This window comes from Lathamus discolor, chromosome 7 (genome assembly GCF_037157495.1).
Source record: "Lathamus discolor isolate bLatDis1 chromosome 7, bLatDis1.hap1, whole genome shotgun sequence".
NCBI lineage: Eukaryota > Metazoa > Chordata > Aves > Psittaciformes > Psittacidae > Lathamus > Lathamus discolor.
In genome coordinates, this window is record NC_088890.1 from 22975121 (window position 1) to 23001534 (window position 26414).

The 26414-nt window shown below is 45.0% G+C and overlaps 1 protein-coding gene across 5 annotated transcripts; it reads right to left on the bottom strand.

Annotated features, from left to right (window-relative positions):
* CARD19 (caspase recruitment domain family member 19) lies at positions 1 to 26414 on the bottom strand. Of its 5 annotated transcripts, none has more exons than XM_065687247.1 (7): positions 22295 to 22461; positions 19602 to 19665; positions 15129 to 15271; positions 13058 to 13211; positions 9106 to 9165; positions 7188 to 7259; positions 1 to 4821 (listed from the first exon to the last, which is right to left on the bottom strand). In XM_065687247.1, the coding sequence occupies exons 2-7, from the start codon at positions 19633 to 19635 to the stop codon at positions 4709 to 4711; spliced, it is 576 nt and encodes a 191-aa protein (XP_065543319.1). In that variant the 5' UTR covers positions 19636 to 19665; positions 22295 to 22461; the 3' UTR covers positions 1 to 4708. The 5 variants fall into 5 exon arrangements, with proteins under 5 accessions (XP_065543319.1, XP_065543318.1, XP_065543320.1 ...); XM_065687246.1 differs by lacking the exon at positions 22295 to 22461 and adding an exon at positions 20147 to 20167; XM_065687248.1 differs by lacking the exons at positions 19602 to 19665; positions 22295 to 22461 and adding an exon at positions 26212 to 26414.

The window sequence follows — 26414 nt, forward strand, 5'->3', positions numbered from 1 at the left end:
TTCTTTAGCAGTACAGATTTTATTTCAATTTATTTGCCAGCTTCACTTTATAAAAAAACCTTCAATTAATCCGTATAGAATTCAAGGAGACCTGCAGGGGTCCTTCGCAGGGCCCTGAAGTACAGCAAGCTTTTACAAGCAAGGCTGATTACACAGCTAAGGCAGGCATCTCTCTCAAGTAACATCTGTGCATAGAGGACAGCAGTGAAAAGCATTCACAACTGCAAATTTTGACCAAATATGTTTTCAATTTACTACAGTATGAGGAGAAAGAAAAACCGCAAGTCAAAGAGAAAAGAAAATGAGTAGCTTGGCCTTGAAATCTCCAGCCAGCAGCTGTAAAGTAGCCCAGTGCGTCATCACTCGATTGCAGCTCGCAGGCACATCACCCTTCACTGAAGTACTTTAAATAGCAGTCTGTCTTTAAATGGAATTGTGCAAATTCATTGTATGATCTGTCACTGTGCTTCCCAGCTCCCTCTGCACGCAGATGAGCCCCTCACACTACCTGACGTATTGCCATGGCTCGGGCCAGCTGCCTGCACACTCTGACTGGGGGTTATCACAACCACCAGCTCCTGCCCTTGGATCTGGCCAGCCCTGACACTGCCCCCAGGCGCTGGGAGGCAGCTCAGCTTCACGCTACACCAAAAAGCCCGCTGGCAATTTAAAACCCCAGCACCAGGGAAGGTGGATGCTCAGTGTCAGGAGCTCATCCCCTCCTTCCCCACGGACTCCCGCACAGGTCGCACAGCAGCGCAGGGCGATCCCTGGTGGGGGCTGCACCAGGTCCTCGTTCAAGGCACTTCTGTGGAGCACGGTCGAGGCTGGCAAAGGAGCCAACTGCTTGATAACCCGCACACTCCTAGAGACCTCAGCTCCCCCCTGCTCAGCCGCCTCTCGAGAGCCACATCCAGCCCTCCAGGAGTATTGCTGGCGCAGCAGCTGCTTGGCTTCTTTGCCCATAATGCATCTAAAGGCACAATGCTGCAGGGAAAAACAAGACGTTCTACTTCTTCCACCAGCGCTGCACAAGGTGAGAAGATACGCTGAAAGCACGGCTGCTTTCTATTAGCTCCTGTACATCTATAGTCTGCAGCATGAGAACCATGGCATCCACACGGATGGCCTCAAACGTCTGCACATGTAACCACCTACTGAATTTTACATAGCCAGGGCAACTTCCACACACATGAAGTAAAGCACTTACCTAAACACCAGTATAGTTTCAGCAGCAAATGCCAAGCTATCCTTGACTTGAGAGGGAATCTGGAATTCTGTAGCTAGACAGGCTCATCGAAGACCCTACTTGACTTCTTTCCAAGTAAGTAACACTGCTTGCCTCAGAAGACCTGACTCCCAGGCCAGTACATACAAGCTTCTGCAGGAACTCAAGATGGAATTAAAACTTCATGTGCTGCCTGCATGTGCTGCACAGATGTTTGTGGAGAGCTGCGTTAAAGCTCGGTATTTGCTTCTGGAAGAAACACCTTCCAAGAAAAAGAGCATGTTCCAGCCTATGCACTTGCCAATTGTATGACTAACCTGACTTTTACTTTTTAAATTAACAACTAGCACTAGCAAAGGAACAGATTATTTTCTACTCTTTGCTGGTAGGTCCTTTAACTAACTAGACTTATTCCACTCTCTCCTCCCAGCCCTAACCCCAAGTTAACCCTGAATAGCTAATCCCAGATTGGTTTTTTCCCTGAGGGGCATCCTTATCTTGAGCCACCTCAGAAAGGGAAGAAATAGCCATAACCTTTAATAACCTATCCTAGTCCATATGGTCTTCAAGGCTCAAAAAAGCCACTTGGTTAAGGAACTGGGAGGACCACATCCTGCTGCATAGCCACTGTGCTCCCGAGGCTGGTTCCTCAGCCCAAAGGGGCATCCCTGGATGAGTCAGCACAGCAGATTCTCACCTTCAGATTAAATAAGGCACTGACAACTTCTGTGGGTTTCAGTAACAGCCCACAACAATTTGTAACCTGTTATTCATGGTGGATAATCTAAACAGAATCTGCTCAGCAGCAATAAGGCCTCTTTGTGCTTCAGGATGAGATGTGACTGGTGTGATTACTCCGAATACTCAAGTTTTTTGTCTAAAACAGAATACCGTTCTTCTAATGAGGTTTCAAAGTCGGCTTCAAGGCAAAGATTTAAAACCCCATTTAGATTTCAGATGTATTTTTTTTCCTATTTTTTAGTCCCTTAAAAAGGAGCTGCTACAGGAGGGAAGGAACAACGGGGACAGGATCATTTCATTTCAAATGTTATAAATTAAGAGCTGCTTTGCTGGAGAAAAACAACAACCTGTTGTCAACTTAAACACAAGACAAGGCAGCAAATAAAGAACAGAATGTAATTAAAGCCCCCCCCCACAAGATGAAGGCAGCACAACAGCAGCTCACTGTGTAAGCAGGGCAGCCAAGCCTCACCCTTAGCCAATGCTGCGGGAAAAGCACTTGGCTCAATCACCGTTTTCTCCCTACCAAGAGTCCCTGTGGAGATCAGATCGAGCAGACACAAGAGCTGGTGGGGAAGGGGCAAAGGAAAAGAAATCTAAATAAGCTGTTCTGCTGGCTGTTGTTGTGTTTACATGGCATTCATCTCACTGCTCTACACCGCAGCGATCAGGCTATTAAGTGTTTGTAATTATCTCTGGCCTGGTGCTGATCTTTGGGCACATCTGCAGGTCTGCACAGAAAACTCTCTTCGGGAGCGGCTGTAGTTGTATCAGTAACAGCCAGACCAGCTTTCATGTGGCTGGTGGAGGCACGATCCACAGTGTAAACCCAGCAACTGGATCAACATCTGACCAGATAAAGTCAGCATAAACACTAACCAAAGAGCTCGTGCTGACCTGCAGTGTGGCTGCAGTGTTGTCCCTGTAGCCTGTCTGATTTCACTGGGGTGTTTCAAGATGAGCTGCACTCACACCGGTGACAGCCATAAAGACATGTCTGTCCTTGAGATGAGACCTGACATACTGTGGCTGCCCCCATGTGGGTCTGGCTCATGTCCCAACCATATTCCAGTGCCACAGGTAAAAATGTTTTATCAGAAGAGTAAAATCAGGGTCCTCTGACCCCTTTTTCATCCTTTGGGTCTTTTATTTGAAAATTTGGCTGTGTACCCAATTCTTCCTATGCACTAACTGCTCATTACTACATCGGGCAAGTGTTGTCCTGGCAGGAAATACACTTATTACAAGACGACCTGCTCTGGAGAAGATCAGAGTAGTTTGGGTTGGAAGGGACCTTCAGAGGTCATCTAGTCCAACCCCCCTGCAATAAGCAGGGACATTTTCAAGTAGATCAGGTTGCCCAGAACCACATCCAGCCTCACCTTGAATGATGGTATTTTCATAGCATGAATGAAGTTTAAAGCTGAAAGACAATTTTCAGTCTGACCGTTTGGAGAAAACTGTTCCAAATGACTGAAAGTTTCACCTGCAATCCTCCAACGCATAATAACTTGTGATGTAGCTGCAAATTCTACTGAGGAGACATTTGATTTGATCTGGAAATCTCTTTGTTCAGTCAGTGAATGACGAGTCACAAAGCATCTTTCTCACAGGAACATGATTTCCCCAAGCTCCTTAAGCTCTTGAGCAGGTAACTGAAGAACTATCCACTGAAAAGGTGATTTCTCACAGCCAGTGCAGAACTACTGCACCTTCCAGCTAGAAGACGAAGGCCATTTATACTGAGGTAGGCAACAGCAAGCTCAGAAATTCCAAGCTTCTTCACTTGCAGCCCTGACTCCCTTCATCTCCCTTCAGAATTTCAGACTTAACAATGGCTTCTGCAAATTCTTCAGGTTTCAACTCACAGAATAAAAACACAACCTCATCAAATGACACTGTGAACAACCTCAGGCTCTTCAAGCAGACATACTTCTGGCCACAAAACAGCCCCGTGTCATGGCACAGTATCTTAGATCATTTCAGTTTCTTCAATACAAAGACTGCAAAACACTTCACTGGAAAAGCTAAATACATCTGAAAAATCTTCTTGGCAGTGCTTCAGATCAGACATTCCAGTCCCTGGGACCCTCTGCGGGCTGGGCACCAGCCTGCACCAGCTCCAGCACATTCCAACCACAGCCAGCAGGTGAGTGCAAACATGAACAGGTTGGGGTGAGGCATGACAAGAATTAAAAGACACAAGTATGAGGCATATGCAGAGGTGACTGGCACTGATACGCTTCGTAGGTGTCAGTGCCCACCTGAGCTCAGGCAGTGCATCTACACAAAACAGACAATCCTGAGATGGAAATCCATTTCTTAGTAAGGCTTTGAGTGCATTTGTTTCTTTTTAAGTGCCTTTTTTAAGTTACTTATAACAAAAGACAGGCTAGCATTCTTTAAACAGTTGTGATCCTTCATTCCAGTATAAAACACATATGCAAACATGGCTTAAGACCCATGATCACTTAGGATGCAATTTTAAAGTCTGTATTAAAAATATTTTTTATCCCAATGATAAATATTTTAAAATAAGCATTTACAAAAATAAATAGTCCATTCCCATAAGGAAGGACATATATAGCTGAAATTCTGAATACATCTTGAGGCAACGCAATTACTGATGAAGCTAGTTAATAAAATCTTTGGTATGAGAGCATAGTACATTAATATTCATGCACCGTTGTCTTCCCTTGGCAGGTATACTGTACAGTCAAGCGAAGAGGCAGCTTTTCCTTAATTTCTTGATCTGTCTTCCAAATACAACATACAAATATTTCTAACGTGTCTTCCTATGATAATAGGAGAAAAGCCCAAGATTCTCCTGGCTCTTGTTATGACTTTCGTATCTAAAACAGAATGAAGATGGGAGGAAAAAGAGAAAGTGAGCACAAGTGAGTTTCATTCCGGCTCATCATCAGCATTTACAGGAAATAAAAATCAATTAAAAAAAGTACTCTAGAGGAAAGCCCATTTCTTTCAATACTGTACACATCAACTGCCAAGACAGGGTAACGATGAATCTGTTTGGATGCATCACTGCAAGGTCAGACACATGAAGAGAAGATTGCTGAGCTGGGGAAGGGGCAGCTTTACACTGACCATGGCACCAGATGGTGCAAGCCTGGAGCACCACATACAGGTCTGGAGGCCCTGTTACACATGGGGCTTTGAGATACTGCATAGGTATAGGAAAGAGCCTCAAAAACTGGACAAAAAAGCGCCCTGGAATAAAACACTTGGAGAGACTGCTCAGTGATTTTAGCTAAAATAGAGAGCTGACCTGAGGCACAAGGACCTCCATGGGAAGGAAATATGAAACGTCAGCTATGAACAAGGGGTAAGGGGCTCTGCAGCCTGGCAGGGAAAGTCCTACCAAAAGTGGTAGGCTGGAGCTGAAATCATTCAGCCTGAGAAAAAGACACCCATTTCTAACACTATGGACAACTAACTGGGATCAAGGGAAGTGTTCAAAAAACATGCACATGAGGCCCTCAGTGATACGGTGTAGTGGTGGTCTTGGCAGTGCTGGGGTAAAGGTTGAACTTGATGGTCTTTTCCAAACCAGCTGGTTCTATGAAGTGATGGTTTCTCATTTTTTGTGGGTTTTTTTGGTTTTTTTTTTGGTACGAGTCCCTGAATTGTTTTTGGAAAATGCTCCTATTAAATGCTGGTGACTGAACCTGATGAAGGGAAGTGATGGCAACTAAGGAAACACACAGGTTAGCCTCAAAGGCCTAATGGTTCCCTTTTAGCCTTAAACCCTGACTCCATGGACAGTCCAGCTGAGGGACTCTGATGTGTGGATGAAGGGTAACACAGTTCCGTCTCCCACATCACCTGAAGCTCTAACCAACTCCCAGTGGATGTGGAAGCCAGAAGGCTTGGGTCTGTCTCATGGGATCAGAGAATCATAGAATGGTTTGGGTTTGAAAGCACTTGAACTGGTGCTACTGCAGCTTACAGCTCTGGGAGAAAACCAGTAAAGAACAATGTCCAACTGTAACTGTTGTGACCTGGGTATGAGGAGCAGAAGGCACCAAACCAAAATGGGAGTTTGGATTCTGCTCCCCACCTACTGTGTGGAGACTGGCACTTCTCCCAGCACCGTGCAGAGAAGTGACACCTCTAGAATCAGCTACTCTCTTACCCTGGAACCCTCCCACTAGCCTTGACCCACTGCTTCGCTGAAAGTGATCCATGTGGAAGCATCAACACACTTTCTGCTATGAGCCACCACTCTCACAGCAATGCTGGGTGAGAAGGTAGGATTGTGAGGAGGAGCCCTGCTGCTGTGAGGAGGCAGGTGACTTTCAGCTGACAGGGAGAGCTAACGCCCCAAGCCAGACACAGAGGCAATGGCTGTAGCTGCTCCAGCTCAGTGAACTGAGCCAGTGTCCTCCAGCCCCATGAGTGGTCATGCTCCAACCAGCTCCCAGGAGATGTGGAAGCCAGAAAGGTTGGGTCTGTCTCATAGAATCACAGAATCATACAATGGTTTGGGCTTGAAAGGACCTCAAGATCACCCAGTTCCGACCTCCTACCATGGGCAGGGACACCTCACCCTAGAACACGTCACCCAACCTGGCCTTTAACACTGCCAGGGATGGAGCATTTACCACTTACTTGGGCAACCTGTTCCAGCGCCTCATCACCCTCACAGTAAAGAACTTCTTCCTTATATCTAACCTGAACTTCCCCTGTTTCAGTTCCAACCCATCACACTTTGTCCTGTTGCTACAGTCCCCGATGAAGAGCCCCTCCCCAGCATCCCCGTAGCCCCCTTCAGACACTGGAAGCTGCTCTGAGGTCTCCACGCAGCTTCTCTTCTTCAGGCTGAACAACCCCAATGTTCTCAGCCTGTCTTCATATGGGAGGTGCTCCAGCCCTCTGGTCATCCTTGTGCCCTCCTCTGGACTTGCTCCAACAGCTCCATGTATGCTCATGACAGCCGGGAATCATGACCCATTGCTATAGCAACATTAGTTCACGTGACTACTGTCTTTAAAAAGAGGCCCTGTTTGTGGCATCCTCTGTAGGGAAACTATCCATTATTTATATCTCAGCATGCCTGAAGCACAATTTGTATCCTAACCTCATTAATGAATGATGACACTTTGACCCACTCTAAGCCATGTTAGACCAAGAGGCATCCTGCTCTCCTGGCCCACACTGGAGTAAGACAATCACAACGAAAACCACTGGAGCAGATTACCTGAGTTACAGCAATACCAGACCAACGCAAATCCTGCAGCAACGCTAAAGCAAGCAAGGAAAAATATCGGACCTAAAGAAAACAAAAAAGGAAACAAACTGAGACACAAGAGAGCAGCAGAAGTTTAGCTCAGTTCCTAAATCATCAATGGTTATTAATATACACAATTAAGTGTATTCAAATGAAGCTAACACATTCACCACTATGTATGTTCTGTAGCTAGTGTACTATGAAGCACATTTGCTATACTATAATCAATTTTACTAGTTGCTTTGATACCACTCACTGTTTGCTCCAGTTCATCTAGCTATATGCTCTGAAATGTAAGTGCAAGCTTCCTTAGATGTTCTCTCACTCATAAACTTTGTGCAAAAATCCCTTTAAACTCTACAACAAAATACTAACCATACAGCTGGGACCTCACCACACAGTGTAGTGATTTACTCTATGAATAGCCGCCCCTGGCGAATGCACTGCCTGTGGGCACAAGCACATCACAGGAGTCTGCAGTCCCTCAGAAGCAGGTTCTTAGGGTCTTGGGTTTTTCCTACATATGTATTACAAATTCCACTTTCATGCCAAAACCAAATATTCTTGCTCCTCCTTACAGTTCTCTGGCCGCTGAAATGCAGAGCAACACACACCCCTAAGACAAATCTCTCACTGGAAATGTTTCCTTCATGTGCTTGCCTGGAATTACATGCAGTTTAACACTGACGTTCATTACTGATGTTCAATAAAACCTTTCTAATTCATAATTCTCCACAGAAAAAAATCATAAAGACTTATTACTGCTTTTTTATTATTTACTATTCTGTTTGTATTTACTTCTTCACTATGAATATAGCTACAACTGAACCGAACCTGACACTTTGAGGACAAATGTACTGCAGACTGACAAATTAGTGGAGCTGACTATACGGTCAAAGTCACAGAGGAAACAATAAAGGAGCAAAGATGTGGCTGTTTCTTTGGATGTCATCTCTCAACAAGGGTGGCTACCAGCCAGACAACCTCTAGTGTGGGGCCAGCTCTTTCATCGGCATTAGTAAAACCAGAAATGATCTCATTTTCTTATTCTCAAGTACTTTCTCTGTTCCTCCTGTAATGTCATGTTGCCGTCAGCAACAGCAATGTGAAAAATCTGAATAGCAGTTTGGTTCAATATTCAAAGCAACAACAACACAGGCAAAAAATATACATTGAGTTACTGTTTTTTCTGCCCCTTTTTTTCAGTTTTATCTTGGGGAAAACAGAAAAAAAGTGCATAGAAGGTGCTTTTAGTCTCTCATAATTGTATCCAAATTACTAAATAAACACCAAATAAACTTCAATGACAAAATTGTTCACTATACATTTTGAAAATTCTCCCACTTTCTTTCAGAAGTTCAAGTCCTTTTCAAAATATTTTTTAGTGAATAAAATATTTTCCTCTATAATCTGCGCATTGAACAGAAGAAGGGGAAAAATGAACATGTTTTCCTAAGGAAAATATACTTAAGTTCACCTTTGTTCATCTTCCTTTCTATCTTTGTTTTCAAATGATTTTTACTTATATTGAAAGCTTAAAAAAATTGAAAATGTTTAAAGTTACATAAAAAATTACTGATGGCCTTATGCAAAATGTTAGCAGCAGCAGTTGAATAGACCTTGATGTTCAAGTCTTGAAGAAATCATAGAAAATTACGATTTTAGCTATAACAGTAAATATTGATTGAGCTCTACAGTCTCTTGAGTTTCCTAGCATTGGTTTCCACAACTGCAGTTCAGTACATTTTCCTCTGCTAATTCCACTTAACATATGACAGTAAAGACATCATAAAACAAAGTTACATGAAATGCAAATTACATGATAAAATAAATTGCATCATAATCTGAAAAGCCATTCCATCCGGTGACTCTGTTTGCATTTATTTACCCCTGTCATTTAGCATATATTTCTCCTTGTCAGTGTCTATCTCTGTGGAATCTGTGGTTTCTAGAAATAAAAGCAACACATGAAAAGTTAGTACTTGGCTCAAGCAAACAAACATAATCAGTACATGAAAAACAGTGCAAAACAACACATTTCAGAATAATACTCAATTTGGACATAAAATATAAGCCCCTTCAATGGCAGATCATCGCTAAAGTTAAATTTGGATATATGCTGATCAAAAGACACAGGCACACAGTCATTTGAATACAACTATGAAAAGCTGCAGCAACACCTCAGATCTGGTTAAGCACTAACCATGTAAGTAACATTACACTTGTTTCCCAAATGAGGAAAATAGGAGCCAATCCTTCCAGAATGCCAGGAAATTTCATTGTAATAAATACAAATGATTTGTTAATATGTGCTAATCTGAAAACACCCTTGTAATTTAATGCATTGCCATTTTTTCTGTTCTTGAGTAAATCTCTGGGCATTGATGTATCTGGCAGATAAAGCACCTGGAACAAAATGCTTGGTGCAGATTATTGATTTAAATTCTGGGTTTGGCTAAAGACACATTCAGCATCTTTGAAAGTCTGCAGGCTCTAGGTGCAGATAATTTGGCGCAAATAATTTTCGCCTCTATCTTTGTGCAAATTCTAGTAGAAAAGGAGGTTGACCTTAAGACAAGGTGTTCAGCAGTTAGCAGCAACGGAGTTTCTGCTTTGGGCAGAAAGATGTGCAGCTCTTTTAGAGGTGTCTTTGCCATATAGATGTGGAAATAACATTACCTGCAGAATGTGTGCAACACTGAAGAACACTGCTGTCACCATAAATAGTAGAGGAATGATTTTCCTTTAATGCATCATGACTCTGCACAACAACTTTTTGAGCCAAGCCTCTTTGTGGTCAATAGGGTTAAAAAAAAAAAGGTAGGAAGTGAGAGCTGCAAATCTGGCAGTCAACAGGGCAAAATTTGAGACCGTTTGTTGTCAACTGATCTCCTTCTTTTACATGACAATCTGGATCTAGGAAAGGTGCCTTGGAAAACCACCTTGGACACCAAGTCAGCACAGGGGACCTACTGCCAGCCAATGCTGGTGGTGAACATCTACCTCCCATGCTAAACGAGTCCCCTCAGGGGATGAGAGACATGGTGTTCAAGCAGAACAGAAACACCTGAAGTACTTTGCTGCAGAGGCTGAGACTCACTGAAGGGGAAAGAATTGATGCAAAGCCTCCACGGCACACCCGAGATCAATGGCAACCCTACACAGCCTACCCATTTTGAGGGATGGCTTCCCTATGTACTTCAGCTAAAGAAATCTTCACACTTCACAGCACAGCCAAATCTCTGCACTTTTGTAGGCTATCGATGTGGAGCTAATCTTTCTAGTCTATGTCAGCACTGAGAGAAATAAAAACACTTTCTGAGTCACCCGGATGATCCTGCGGCTCCAGCAGCTTGGAAGCTGCCCATGCCATGGGCCTTACACACCCTCTAGTGGAATTCTGAGACATTACTCAACACTTCACTCGCACTATATTAAACTGAAGGCAAAGAAATTTTGTTCTAGCACAAATTTTAAAGTTGTTTTAAAAAAATTAAAAATAAATCCAACACCTAAAGGGGCTCCAGGAAACCTGGAGAGGGGCTTTGACAAGGACCTGTAGGGACAGGACAAGAGGAATGGCTTGAACCTGCCAGAGGGGAGACTGAGATGAGCTCTTAGGCAGAAGCTCTTCCCTGTGAGGGTGCTGAGGCACTGGCACAGGGTGCCCAGAGAAGCTGTGGCTGCCCCATCCCTGGCAGTGCTCAAGGCCAGGTTGGACACAGGGGCTTGGAGCAAGCTGCTCCAGTGGAAGGGGTCCCTGCCTGTGGCAGGGGTTGGAGCTGGATGAGCTTTAATGCATTCACCATTCAAATTGTCCAAGTTCACTTAAATGAGAAATACCACCTCATATTAAAACAACAGCTTTTCCCGAAGAATAAGTGTAATTTCACCTTAAAATGCTGCACATTTATTGACCATTGAACCCAGAATGCAGACATCTGTTTTAGTTACAAACATATTAACACAACCATTTCATTATTTCCTCCTCAGGTGAATACGAGGAAACTGCAGAATCTCAGCACATAGTGGTATTTTAACTCGGTTATTTAAATAATTCTTATTGTTCTGAGGATGTTGACATAAGGGAGTGTAACAATATGCAGATCAACATGGTCACAGCTATGCTATTTCTAGTATTCAGCTGAATTTAGACCATCTATATGGGGTGTAGTCAGGCTTTGGCTACTGCATACCAGTATGCTAATACACATTTTCAGAAATGGCTTGTAGAAGGTATTATTTAATCTTTAACACAGCTTAAACTCCTACACCATCAACACACTCCTGAAGTTCCATTCTTAGTGACTACACTAAGATTGTTAAGTTGCTTTTAATTAATAAAGGCTGTCTGCTGCCTTCTAGTCAGGCTGGCAGACAAACTTGTTGCTCTTGAGCTCTACCTGAGTAAAAGTAATAGATCCAAGACTATTTGATTTAAGAACCTGATCCCTCAAAGGGCATGACTTCTGAAAGGTGAGTATCCGATCAAAGGCACTATCTCAAAGCTGCTGCAAGGCTGAATCAACTGGGATTCATGTTCATCTGAGAGTCTGAGACAGGGATGGGCCCAACTTTTCCAGTTCAAGAAAGTTCACATATGGGTCTGGAGACCTAGGTAACTTTGCAGCCTTCCTGTGCAGGCACGACAATGGTGCAGTCTTCCATTGGTACGTATCTGTGCTCAGTAGAAATAAACCTCTTCCTTCAAAATGAGAGGCAAAATGAAGCTAGACAATGCGTATCTTCAAACGTAATGACAATTTACATGTCATTTTCACTTCAGAAACAAAAGAGGTCTAACCTATGGACTTTTGGTGTAAAGGTTGGAGTTTTTGACCCACATGTCTGAAATAGCCCTGGCACCTAACTGTGAAGTTTCTTACAAATAGAAATCAAGTGACCAGTGAAGTATTAGAGCTGTTAGATACTTTATAAGGATTTCTTAAACTGCAGTCCCTTTGCAGCTTCATTAACTGAAATGTGGGAGCTTTCCCTCAAGCTCCTTAAGTCACTTCAGTACGCAAGATGCCTGAATGCATTTCCCATCCATTTGGAACGTTGTGCTTTTCTCCAGTTCATTAGGCTGGAGTGGTGAGAAACAAAACCAAACCAACCACGAAACACCAACACATAGCAAGCATTATCCCTGGCAAGTCAGGCTTGATACTTTCCATTGAAGAAATCAGCTCCTTTGCAGTACAGAATCAAATCTGCTTGAGCCTCAGTCCTCCTGAAGCAGATATGTACATAGTTGGGGGGGGGGGGGATTGATGGATATTACTCGGATGTCAGCTGCACAAACCAAATCCTAAATGCCTAACATCACAGTTCATCATGACAAGGGCCTATGAACGTTTGTTCCACTTTAAACTAGATACAACTAGGAGATATATGGATGGAGGGAAAGCCAAGCTTCAGGGCCACCAGAGTTTTGAGCTTAACAAATCTGAGTTTTGTAATGTTCTCATGTCAGAATAATCACATAGGAAATAAACAAGCCATTAAGAAGCAACAGTTATGAAAAGAGAAATTGTACTTCATAAGAGTTGTATTTCTGTCTTACATGTTGCACTTAAACTCTTTTAAAGACATCTCTCATATTTCAAAACAATCAAAGCATTTGGATCTGCTCACACTAGTCAATAAATAAGAACTATGCAGTCAAATCCCCTTATAGCTTTTAGAAAATTCCAGTCTGAATAAATTAAGGTATACCCCAAAAAATACTTAAATAACCTAGATAGGTTATTTAAATAACCTAAACCTCATCTGAAATGAGGTTTTGTAGTACCCCGATGAGAAAATCCACAACTCCATCAACTTATAAATCAACTTACTCAAGACTTTCCTGCTTGGTAGGTCATCATACAGCTGTTCAGCATTGATCTGTAGAGCCCTGTAAAACTCTTGGCAGTGTCTCTCTCCTTTCTTTTGAAGGTGCTTTATGAGATCTGAAAGTCTGGTGTGGAGTGATGCCTTTGGATTTCTGAACTGTAAGAGAAAAGCACTCATAAGAAGAGAGATGACAACACATCATTTTACAGTACACCAGGGAGTGAAGATACAAAGCTTATTTTATGTTTGCTAAAAAAACAAGTCAAAAAGTGAGGGAAACCTGAAGAGGACATACATGTATTGCACAGTAGTCTTCAGGACACTGAGCTCCATCTGGTTAGCACTGCCTGATGGAGAGCATACTGCCTCTGCCCTCCCTCATTCCTTTTTCTGTCCTGGTAAAGTGAGTTACTCTCTGTTTGAATGTGTTTTCCCTGTGTTCAAACTAACATGATGCTCACTATTCTATAGTTTGATTCTGACAGCTGTTGACAGAAAACATTAACAAATCTCACAATAAAGCTTTCTGGTTTCAAATTTTCCCTTATTTGCCTAGTAATGATCATCCAGAAAGGTAGTTTTATACTGCTTTCTTCTGTCCTAATATGTGTTCATTATTCCAATATTGTATGTTTCATTGCTTCCAGCACAATTAAATGCTGCAACATGTACAACTTCTCAATACTCAGGCAACATGGCAAGCAGCTGCAAAAGAATGTACCCTTTTAATGTAGCCCAAAATGTGATACTAGGAGACCTTAACAATGAGAATGAAAACATTTAACCTACACACATCAAATTGATTTCAGCTTATCTGGAAAATGACCAAAGCCATTTTCAGCAGAGCATTGTATTTCAGACCAGTACAGTAGATAACCTTCGTAGTATACTTATGATCAACTCCTGCTCTACGGGGACAGAAATGCAAGATACCTTATATACAATACTCCTGACAAAATTCCAAAATTTCCACAAGGTACCACAAGTGTACCGGATACAGCAGAAATTGTAAGCTTCCTAAATACTAAACACAGCTGACAGAAACTTCCCTGGACCTCTGCAAAAGCAATTCATTTCTGTCTGCTAAATGCAGAAGTCCCAAATTGCATTTCACAGATTTATGTGTTTATACATTTTTTTCTGAAGCTCCTGAGGAAATGAGATGATCTCTCACTGTGCATGTCACATTATTTATCTTAACTGAGTGGCTAGACTGGCTCAGCTGATGATCTAGCACTGCTCTGCACCACCAGAACACTACTCATCCTCATGGAGTTTGATTATGACAAAGCTGGACCTACGTTTCCTAGAGTTACAATACTGCTATGCCAAAACCCTGAGTCTTGTGCAGACAGTGAAGGGAGGGTGGCCTTTCTCCATACATAGTGGCACCACGGGAAGGTGTTACTAATTCCATCCATGTCCCACAACTCCCACACTTACAGATGGGACTAATGCCCCTTTTCTCTATCACTACTCAGAGTTATCAATCACATTAATCAGTAACTAAAACTGATTAAGATAATACAGATGATCTTGTGGACACAGCTGGATACAGCACAGACCTGACAAGGCTCACATTGACTCATGTGAGGAGGTAGGCATGCGGAGCATTTGGTCACACGATGGGTGCAATCCTACCACAGAGTGATTATGAGATAGCGTGCTCCCGCACACACAGCGTCAGTCATCACGGCTGGAACCATAGCATTAAACTACTGATGAAGAGAGTGCCCTCTCTCATAACACCTTGGCACGTGGAATATGCCAGCCCCATGACTTCTCTCATACGTGATGCCAGATACAGCTGGTCAGCAAGTAAGAAGTGAGGCCAGGCTGGATGGAGTCTTGGGTGACATGGTTTAGTGTGATGTGTCCCTGCCCATGTCAGGGGGGTTGGAACTATGTGATCCTAAGGTCCTTTCCAACCCTAACTGTTCAACGAGTCTGTAATTCGGTGAGGAAGATTGGCTGCATGTGGCACCAAGAGTCAAGTCGGAAAGAGAGCAGCTGAGCTACTGAGCCACAAAAACAATGCAACATTCAGAGATACAGTAAAATCCATCAATTTACCTTTTCTGCTTCTGCATTGGTAAGAATTTGGGGGTAGACTCTGTTAAGCTGAAGAATAATTTTATCAACTACTTGCTCATTCAGTCGGCTATTGCTTGTAAGAAAGTACATGTCGTGCTGCAGCCGATGACAATACGATTGATCTGGAGATAAAATAATACAAAGAACAAACCATAGCAGTTAGTTAGCAAGCCATTTTTTAATTCTGTACATTTAATTTTCCTAACACTGGTTAAATAGCTAAAACAAAATTACTGCCATCAAATAATTTTAGAAAGCTGAACTACCCATTAGGGAACCAGAAGATAGCCATGCACTTTCAAAAACCCATCCACTTAAAATGGCATACATCCGAATTCCTGGCTGGTCATTTATGCTGCTCTCTCTGTCCAAAGAGAGAAGGTTCTGAACTATTTAGGTGTCAAGCACTGATGGGATATTTAATCAACTACAGCCCTGAAGTTGTTAAATCACTGAAGATGAACCTTCTGTCATTTATGAAGTCAGATTATGGAGGTTTAAACTAAAGTGTCTTATAAATTTTTTGATGTAAATATGAAACCAGACACTGAAACAGAACTGGAAGATCAGGAATAGCATCTCTGCCAAAGAGCCATCAAGCTTTTTAGGGAAGGACATCTGCCCTAACTTCTTACAGGAGTGGGGAGAAAAGGCAGTCCAAAAGCAGTATATTTTTGCCATGGAAGTACATTCAAATAAACACACAGCTAAAACACACCTTTCCCTATTAACCCAAACCTCTGCAAATACAGAAATCCAGACCTGCTGTTGTTTCAGGCACCCTTTCCAATTCAACAGCAATGGATTTTGCAGCAGCATAGCTTTCCCTATAGCTCTTTGTTTATAGTACCTAGATTAAGACAGGGACAGACAGGTTCCACAGGTAACTGTGCCTTTATCAGATTTAGAAAGGGAGTGTCTATGACCCTGTCTGAAGTAAGTGCTAAAATGTCAATACACCACTTTATAACCGAGCAGCACAGAAAACAAAACCAAACCACACCCCCACCGCACCCCCAGCACATTCCCCAAGTAAAACAAATGCACAGGTTTGTGGTATTTTGGCTACCAGAAAATACACAACCATCAGGCCTTTGTGCCCTGCCATTTAGAGAAGATAAAGGAAAGAATGAAGGAGAAGAGTCAGGAAACTGCCATGATGCACTGCACCTATGCACTGCACCCTTGCCCTTTCTGTACCGTGTTTGGGGGTTTTCTGTATTACACTGTCCTTCTTCTGTATCTCTGTAGCACTAACAGTATTTACAGGAAAGGGCTCAGGAAAACCTCCCACTATGACCACCATGCACAAGTAACTTCTCCAGTGCCAGTGTCACCCCTATTCAAACAAGAACACACAGCTACTGATACTCTTAAGAGAGCTGTGATTCTACAGGTACAACAGCATTTCAGATAAATTCTTACTTCTTATACAAACATCATATTATTTCCACATGTTTCTAATGCCTCGCTTTTCAACAGCTCACTGCCAAGGCAGCTTTTTTGTGTACTGTCAGAAACATCCTGCCCTGACATACTTGCTGTGCAACCCCCTTTTGTTGCAAGAAGTTCCACGTCATCTGATTCAAGGTCGAGGTCAAACTTCTCCTCTTCAAATCAACACATTAGCATACACAAGAGACTGGGTCAAGGACCAGGAAACTGTGAACTTGTGTCTGTTCATGTCCCTGCAACTTCCTCCTCCTTCTTCTCCATCTGCTACATGACTTGTGATCCTCAGTGTCACCAACAACATTGTACCTTCTACAAACTTACAAAGAAAGTGCACTAAACCAGGGACTTAAAGCTAGCAGAGCAACTAAACTTCAGATAATGAACCCCAGCAAGTGCTGAAACCATGACAAAATTCTGGCAGAAAGAGTATACAAAATAAAATAAAAGCAGGCTCAAAGTGCCATCTCCTTCCCTGGTTCTTGCTTTGCTGCTGCCTTGTCATTACTGATCCCCACATAGGCAGTGTGCACAAGCGTTAATTACATGAGTGAAATTAACCGTGACAACTGAAGATCACAATTATCCAAGAACGTCTTCTGAGCAGTGAGGAGCCCTCCATGTCCTCATGGCACTTTCACTTACACACACTCATTAAAACACAGGTCTTATGCCTGGCTCAGGCATTTTCAGGAAACTTCTCCCATCCTATGGGATGCTCCATTTTTAAGTATGCTTCTTCCACATTCCCACAGTTACATTTTGCCTGCCTGCACCTTCACCTCCTCCAAATTACTTAAGTATTTAGGATGGGGTGAAAGGTTTAAAACTGCCAGAAGAGCAGTTCTCAAGCTCAACACTAGCTCAATAAAAGTAGAGCAGAAGTATCTCACCCTTCAAGTACAGAATCATAGAATCATAGAATAGTTAGGGTTGGAAAGGACCTGAAGATCATCCAGTTCCAACCCCCCTGCCATGGGCAGGGACACCTCACACTAAACCATCCCACACAAGGCTCTGTCCAGCCTGGCCTTGAACACCACCAGGGATGGGCATTCACAGCTTCCCTGGACAACCCGTTCCAGTGCCTCACCACCCTTACAGTAAAGAACTTCTTCCTTATAGCCAATCCAAACTTCCTCTGTTTAAGTTTTAACCCATTACCCCTTGTCCTATCACTACAATCCCTAGTGAACAGTCCCACTCCAGCATCCTTATAGGCCCCCTTTCAGACACTGGAAGGCTGTTACGAGGTCTCCACGCAGCCTTCTCTTCTCCAGGCTGAACAGCCCCAGCTTTCTCAGCCTATCTTCATATGGGAGGTGCTCCAGTACCCTGATCATCCTCTGGACTTGTTCCAACAGTTCCATGTCCTTTTTATGTTGAGGACACCAGAACGGCACACAATACCCAAGTGAGGTCTTACGAGAGCAGAGTAGAGGGGCAGGATCACCTCCTTTGACCTGCTGGTCACGCTCCTTTTGATGCAGCCCAGGATATGTTTGGCTTTCTGGGCTGCGAGCGCACGCTGAAGCCAGCTCATGTTCATTTTCTCATCAAAATCTCACCTCTCTCTTCAGAAATCTTTTGTTTCTCCTCTAACTCTGAGAAATCTCTGCTCAAACCACACAAGGGACTGCCTTCTGGCAGATCAGAGGAGAGAACCCTCCCATTGACACCAGCGCAGGATTGTGCCTCAGCTACCAAACTTAAAGAAAACAAACAAAAAAGGTCACCAATCCTGGTGGCTGGATCGTGGACCCTGCTCTGGAGCAATAAGCATATCTGGAAAGCACCTGTGCACATTTGAAGTCACCACATGATGATCTCGGGCACAGCCTGCCCCAGGAGCTTCAGCACCTTTGTTACGGCACAGACTTGCTCCAATGCACTGCCAGCCGTGGCTTGGTTACAGCCATACAAACATAACCATGCCATGAGGTTTTATAATCACAGCAGTTTTTTGTATTGAACATGCCCATTATTTATGTTTTAAAGTAAGAGAAACCCCAAACAAGGCAACTTCACAACCGCAGCAAGGTTACTTGATGTGCTGTCACAATTTAAAAATCGAGGGAGTTGCTGTTTAGGACTTTTGCATATCGACCTTTTATCTCATTGCCTCATAGAGACAACAGTTAGTGCAAGAAAAATGTGAAATCTTCACGTTAAGAAGACTTTGTTTCCAAGCACGAGTCACCCCAGTATTAAAAGGACAGTGGTGCTGGCAGCCAGTAGTTGCCTAGAAAGTTCAGAACAGCAGTACTGGAAGACAAGGTCGATTAACCACAGCTTACAGTACAGGCATGACAATGTCAGGCATTAGGGCATCAGAGATTACAAGGGCATGTAGTGCTAGGACATCTTAGGCAGAAGTTCCTCCCTGTGAGGGTGCTGAGGTGCTGGCACAGGGTGCCCAGAGAAGATGTGGCTGCCCCATCGCTGGCAGTGCCCAAGGCCAGGCTGGACGGTGCTTGGAGCAACCTGCCCTAGTGGAAGGTGTTGGAAGGGGGTTGGAACTGGATGAGGTTCCTTCCAACCTAAACCAGTCTGTGGTTCTGTGATGCTATGATTATTTATACCCCCAGACTGCACATGGGTAGTATCTATCTCCAAATTTGTCATTTGATGTTACTCAGTTGCACACTCTCCTCTGTCAGAACAACTATTTAACAGGGCTTAATCCTGTCCACATGTTTTGGATGCAGCTGCAGGTCTTCTCAAACATGCAGCTGCAGTTGAGGAGTTGCAGGGTTGGGGTTGGACTGAGCTCAGTGAACAGAAGCAGCAAATACAGCTGAGATTGGATACAATGCCACTTAAGCTTAAAAAATGTCGGTATTTTCTTTACTAGGAACTGTAAACTTGTGAAAGAGACAGACAGGAAACTCAAAGGGCCTTTGACAGAAACGAGGAAAACATGACTAATAATTCCATGTTATTGACTTACAATTACTACAAGCCTGTTACACATCCCACACGACCGCTTTTTTCTCTTACCCAAAGTACAGAAGGCCTCTGGCATACAGCACATGCACACCGCGCTGACATACACAGCCTGCACCTGACCACACATGGAAGGAAAGGAAGTACATGTATGATTAAGAGATATTAGAGAAAAGCAAGTGATTACCGGTTATTTGTAGCCAGCTGCTCCTCAGACAGAATAAAATACATAAAATCAAGGATAATGAAAGTGCAAGCAGCAAATGACAGTAGCAAAGCAACACACATCATTTTTTACCTGCAGGCAAAAATCACCCTCACTGCAACCCATCAGAAAATGACACATCTCCATTGTTCTTTCCAAACATGCAATTAGGTTTCTGGCAAGGGCTACAGCCCTCTATACTAAGTGCTGGCATTTTAAGGCTGACGAAATATATTCTGCTTATGGAATTAAGTCTCCCTGTAAAAGCCTCCTTCAATTTGCCAAGCAAACAGACAGGATCATCACAAGCTGATAAATTCAAATACAGACACAAACCCTGACACATCTCTCTGACATCTCTCTATTCCCCTAACACCACACATAATTTGCAAACCTCCATTCCAGAAGCCTCAGTGGTATGTGCTGTGCTGTGCAATGAAAACACAAGCTTTGGTTTCCTGTAAAGCTCCTGGATGATTTTCATTAACTTTATAAAGTTAAACTGACCTTGAAAGCACATGACCTACCATTTGTATGTGTCCATGCAAACTCCTTGCTGAAGCCTCTCAGGTAAGAGCTTAAAAAAGTCTCTCCGAACAAAATGTTACCTTAACATAATTTTTGTCTTTTCCCTTTCAAGAGCCCAAGAAAGGGATGCTGAGGATATAAAAAAGAATCTGCCCACAGGGAAATGGTCTGAGATGATCCGATTGCACTGATTACCAAATGCACCCTAGATAACAGCAGCTGGTCTGCTCCTCTGGCCTGGAAGCAGTAATACAGAGGTGAAAGACAATGCGTCCCCTCACTGGCTGCACTCACCCACTGCCACATGCTGGTGCTACCAGCAACTCAGGAACCAGAAGTCACGTCTCTGACAGCACATCACAGAAACATAGAATTGTTTAGATTGGAAAAGACCTTTAAGGTCATCCAATCCAACTGTTAACCATCAACTCAGCACTGCCAAGTCCACAACTAAACCATGTCTCAAGAACCACATCTACATGGTTTCTGAACACTTCCAAGGATGGTGATTCAACCACTGCCCTGGGCAGCCTGTTCCAATGGCTGACAACTCTTTCAGTGGAGAAATTTTCCTTAATCTCCAGTTTAAACCTTTCCGGTGTAACTTAAAGCCATTTGCCCTCAACCTACCGCTTGTTACTTGGGAGAAGAGGCCTACCACCTGCTGTAACCTCCTTTCAGGTAGCTGCAGAGTTCTATAACTCATCTTTACCTAAAATACCTTCTCAAAATAGAAAAAATAATAAAACAGTGAGGAAAATATTAAAATGCTCTTGATACTAGAATGTGACATTTGCTTATAGGTATTCCCAGTCCTCTGAGCTTTGTACAAAGGCAGCTCTGAGGAGAGAGACTTGGGGGTGCTGGGTGATGAGACGCTCTCATGACCCAGCTTCAGTGTGCGCTTGAGCCCAGAACTCCCCGTGTGCTGGGCTGCACCCCCAGAGCATGAGCAGCAGCTCAGGGAGGGGATCCTGCCCCTCTGCTGTGCTCTGGGGAGACCCCCCCTGCAGTCCTGATCCAGCTCTGGGGCAGCAGCACAAGAGGGACGTGGAGCTGCTGGAGTGAGGCCAGAGGAGGCCAAGGAGATGCTGTGAGGGCTGGAGCAGCTCTGCTCTGGAGCCAGGCTGAGAGAGCTGGGCTGAGGCAGCCTGGAGAAGAGAAGGCTCCTGAAGGGGAGACCTGAGAGCAGCTCCAATGCCTAAAGGGGCTGCAGGAAACCCGGAGAGGGGCTTGGGACAAGGGCCTGTAGGGACAGGCCAAGGGGAATGGCTTGAACCTGCCCGAGGGGAGACTGAGATGAGCTCTTAGGCAGAAGCTCTTCCCTGTGAGGGTGCTGAGGCGCTGGCACAGGGTGCCCAGAGAAGCTGTGGCTGCCCCATCCCTGGCAGTGCTCAAGGCCAGGTTGGACACAGGGGCTTGGAGCAAGCTGCTCCAGTGGAAGGGGTCCCTGCCCGTGGCGGGGGTCAGAGCTGGATGAGCTTTAAGGTCCCTTCCAACACAAACCAGGCCGGTATTCTGTGACCCATTAACATAACACCAGCCCCAGTGGGTAACGCTATCGCTCTGTCACACACACCCACCCAATCGCGCTGGCCGGCCGCAGAACCCCGGGACCGGCTCCCTCCCGCTGCCGTGGCACCCACCGCCGTGCCGGGGGCCCGGCCGCGACGCCTGACCCCGCGGCGCTGCCCAGAACCGCCGGCGACGCCGGGGGCTGCAGGGCCGGGTTCCTCCGCGCTACCGCCCGCGTGGGGCCGCTCCCCCACGCAGGGGCCCAGGGACAGGCCATGACCACGCGGTTACAGACTCTCCACGGAGCTGCGGCGCTGACGGACCGGGCGCGGGGCGCTGCCGGCAGCCAAGCACTGGCCCTGCGCACCCCTGCCTCCAGCCGCACACCCCGCGGGGGCAGCGCCGCCGCCTCAGCGACCGGTCCCCTCTCGCCCAGGCGGCCCCGCGGCGGAGCCCCCGGTCCCGCTACCGTCCCCGGCCCTCCCCGCCCCACACTCACCGGCCATAGCGGCCCGGCCCACCGGCGGCCTGCGGCCTGCGGCCTTCCTGTGGGGACGGCGACGGGCCCGGGGCGGGGCGGGGCCTGGAGGAGGTGCTGCCGGAGGCGGCGGGAGGAGCGGAGCGCTCGGAGCGACTCCTGCGGCTTCCAGGCCGCGCCGTGGCGGGTCAGGCATCGCCTCGTCAGCCCCGGGGGGTAAAACACGCTCGTCTATAATCATGGAAGCACAGAACCACAGACCGGTTTGGGTGGAAGCGACCTTAAAGCTCATCCAGTTCCAGCCCCCTGCACCGAAGAGAAAGCCTGAGCCTTCTGTGCAGTTTGGAAGTATAAATTTACGTTTGCACATCTGTGGGGTTTGAAACAATCCATAATTAGTGATGCCGCAATTTAACTTCCCACAAGTAATTTAACTGTTGAAAATACCCGGTCTGAATGTTTGCAATATCCCTATGCAGCTTACAGTTATATCCTGTGCTGCAGCCATGTACACTTCTTTTACATGCTTTATATGTAAGGTAAATTTGACAGGTAGCTACTCACATCCAAGGAGCAGGGACAACTTCTTTCAGTCAGAGGAAAGCTTGTGGTGAAGCATCTAATTAATATTATTACTATATTAACTTCATGAGGGAAGAAGTACAAGGAGATCCGTGCACTTTAAAAACTCCCATCTGCACAAAATTTCATCCACATTTCATTATCGGTGAGGTATGGAAGATGAGACACCTTCCTGCTGCAGGGGAGTGAAGCTGAACCTTAGCTTTGCAAACTGATAAAGATACATTATTTATTACTGCGGATTTTTCACTGCAAAGACTCGTATTTTTATAATGCATTGGGAAAGGCAGATTTCTAGTATGGCAAAGACACAGGGTGATCTATAAACATGGTTTGTCTTGAAGCTATGAAAAAAATGTTTGTGTTGAAGAGGGACAGAAATCTTCTGGAGGGATTAAAATCACAATAGGCAAACTGGTACGTGAAAGGTTTCCATCTGCCCACACACAGGTACCTCTTATTAAACCAGTTTGCCTGTCTTAGGAAGGAAGCCCCAAGCACCAAGGAAACTCAACCATTGCCCGGATGATCACTAGTCAACAAGATCCCGAAAGGTTTGCCCTGTTTTGCCTCCATGCCAGCTCAAACCCAGCATGTGGAAAAGCTATACCAGTATCCTGGGACTAGTTAAACAGAGAAAACAAAACATGTGCCCCCTTGGAGTGATGCATGTCTTGGGAACATGTAGCACTGAAGCTGGAGTCAGCAGGTCCTGGCTGAGAGGCTGGGACTTCTCAAGCCAGCAGGAAAGGCACCAGTTACCAAATGGGAGGTAAGTAAGGGTTTGGTGAGGGTGTGACTTTGCGCTTGGATACACACTGCACACTCTCATAGGAGAGACAGCTCCAGCGAGCCTGGGAGTTTAAAACAATGAAAACAGAGAGTTTGCTGGCAGTTTGCGAGGGCTGCTACTTGGCAGTCTCACGGAGGGATTTCATACCTAGCACAACCTCAGCAATGGTACTTGAGGCGTTCCAGGGTGCTTCTTGCACGTCCTGGGGCAGCATTTCACTAGCAGGGTTCACCAAGCAGTCCTGAAGCTGTCTTCTGATTAACTTCTCTGATACCTCGCCTTTGTTGCCAGTGTCTGGCCTTCCCTGCCAGGGTGAAGCTTCTATCCTGGCATAGCTCTCCAAGGAAAGCTGCGTCCCACCCCAGTGCCATGTCACACACCACTGTGCTCTCCATGCAGAGTCTGACGAGCTCATCGTGAGCTCTGGGTGAGCACAGCTAGCACTACAGTAACACACACCATGATATGCACCTACACTAAGTACTCACTGCACTCCCATTTCAGTACTTGAAAAGGGGGCTGTAAGAAAGATGGGGAGAGACTTTCCGGCAGGGCCTGTTGCGACTGGACAAGGGGTGATGTTTTAAACTAAAAGAGGGGACAGTCAGGCTAGACTTGAGTAAGAAATTGTTTACAATGAGGGTGGTAACACACTGACACAGGCTGCCCAGGGAGGTGGTGGATGCCCCATCCCTGGAGACATTCAGTGCCAGGCTGGATGTGGTTCTGTGCAATCTGATCTAGTTGAAGATGTCCCTGCTCACTGCAAAGCGATTGGACTAGATGAGCTTTGAAGGTTCCTTCCAACCCAAGCTATTCTATGATTCTATGATTAACAAATGAGATACTTGCATCCCCACACTTCTTGAAAATGTTGGTTTGTGCCTCTGTACTACAAATGAAAGCAGTTTCTTTATGTCTAGAAAAGTGTGAGAAAATGGGTAAAAAATGCATAGCAACATTTTTAGTATTGTCAAATGCTGTGACATTTATGGTGTGTGTCCTTGGGAAGATGAATAAACATCCTGAGTTTATTTCATTTACCCTCAGGAATCCAGATCTTCCGAACAGCATGAAAATAGATCTTTCAGTTATTTTTATTGCACATGGAAACCTTGATCATGCCCGTATCAGTGTGACTTTTGGCAATGTACTGTAGTAACAGAAACAGGCACCTTGTGGAAAGGAAATTACCATTTTATAACTCATTTTATCATACATTTTTAAGACTATTTCATCTATATATTAAAACAGTGCATCAAGAGGTGTTGCCTAGTACTGAGAAGCAGTATGGCATGCTGGGGATTTGTTTTCATGCCATTGTGAATTCACTGCAATTTGTGCTCCTCTGAAAAGTTCACTACCAGAATCTAAACCACAAAACTAAAAAACTGGTCATCTTAATGTGACACAGACTGAAATCGCTAATGCAGATCTTAAATGTTTTTTAGCAGATGGCATTTCCGAGCACAGCAAGTGAAATGGAAGTGAAAATAAATCATTCTGGAGAGCTGCCGGTGTGCAGTGCCATGCGCCACACTGCCTGGAGATATTTTTGTCCTATGGACTTAGATAACGACAAAAGTCAGGGGTTAAGTATATCTCCTTGTGCCCATGGCACACAAGACTGTATTGCTGTCTGGTGTGCCTTGGAAAGAGAGATCTTAGGGAAGTCACACGGACACTGCAGGGGCAGCAGGAGGGACATCCACCCGGCATGTCCCCGGGGAGGCACATACTTGGCTGGAGCTGGGCCACCAAATGCCTCCCATGGAATGATCCGTGACATTCAGTGCACACAGCTGGTTAGAGAGGGCACACACTTGGTACTGGTAACAGCAATGAGCGTATGCACACAGCACTCCAAAACCCTTACATGTTTTGAGGCAAATGGTGCTGAGTCTGAAACTGCCCACAGACCGAGCGCCACTGAGCGAAGCCCCCACTTCCTGATGACGGGAGACAGAGCTCCATTCTGAACTGGGTGATTCAGTTCAGATTTCTCTCTCCTAATTTAGTGGCTGAGCTGAGTGTTCTGCCCATGGGTATTTTTTTCTGAAGGACAGCAGCTGTATTTCCTGGTTAGCTGAACTCCAAATTGCTGTTTCCTCCCTGCTGAACCGACCATTTGTTTACTTGAGTGAATGATTTGATTTACTAAATATTACCCTTCTACTGGCAGCACAGGCACGTAGTGTTTTCTTGTTCGATCTGTTAGTTGTTAAATCACAATATGGTTTCTTATTTTCCCACAGCTGAAGAGGACTGGATCTCTTTAGCAACAAATTAAATCCAGATAGTGCATGCAGTTCCTTTAACAAAGTCTTTGTGTCTAAGAAAATACAATGAAATATGGCTTAAAAACTCAGATTACACATTGAGCAAGTTTTAGCTAATCGCTTAGAAAAACTGACTCTAAGAAGGAAAAAACGTAAGGAAGGCAGTGACTGGGTGGCCACTCCCGTCGGAGCCGCTGCCCCTCCTGCCTGCGCACTTCTGTTTCTGCAGATTCGGACTTTTCAGACCAGTTCTTTCGCCCAAGGTCCTCGTTACCAGTACTCACATGTCTTGTAGAGCATGGTCCATAGGTCTCACGGGTCCGCGGCGTGCGCGGTACCCGTGCAGCGGGACTGCTGTCCGCCGAGCCCGCAGGAGCAGAGCTGACTGGCGCCCTGGAGAAGCGAAAGTCAGCGAGAGGCAGCAGCTCCGGCTGTGCGCAGGCGGCGGCTGCCTCCTGGTGCGTCCTGGTCACTGCTGCTGCGTGGC

Excerpts from the sequence above, each read along its gene's own strand:
- CARD19 (XM_065687246.1), bottom strand. Across the intron at positions 7,260-9,105 it reads ATATATGCTAAATGACAGGG|GTCCGATATTTTTCCTTGCT; the intron begins GTAAATAAATGC and ends TGTTTTCTTTAG. Across the intron at positions 4,822-7,187 it reads CTGGTATTGCTGTAACTCAG|ATACGAAAGTCATAACAAGA; the intron begins GTAATCTGCTCC and ends ATTCTGTTTTAG.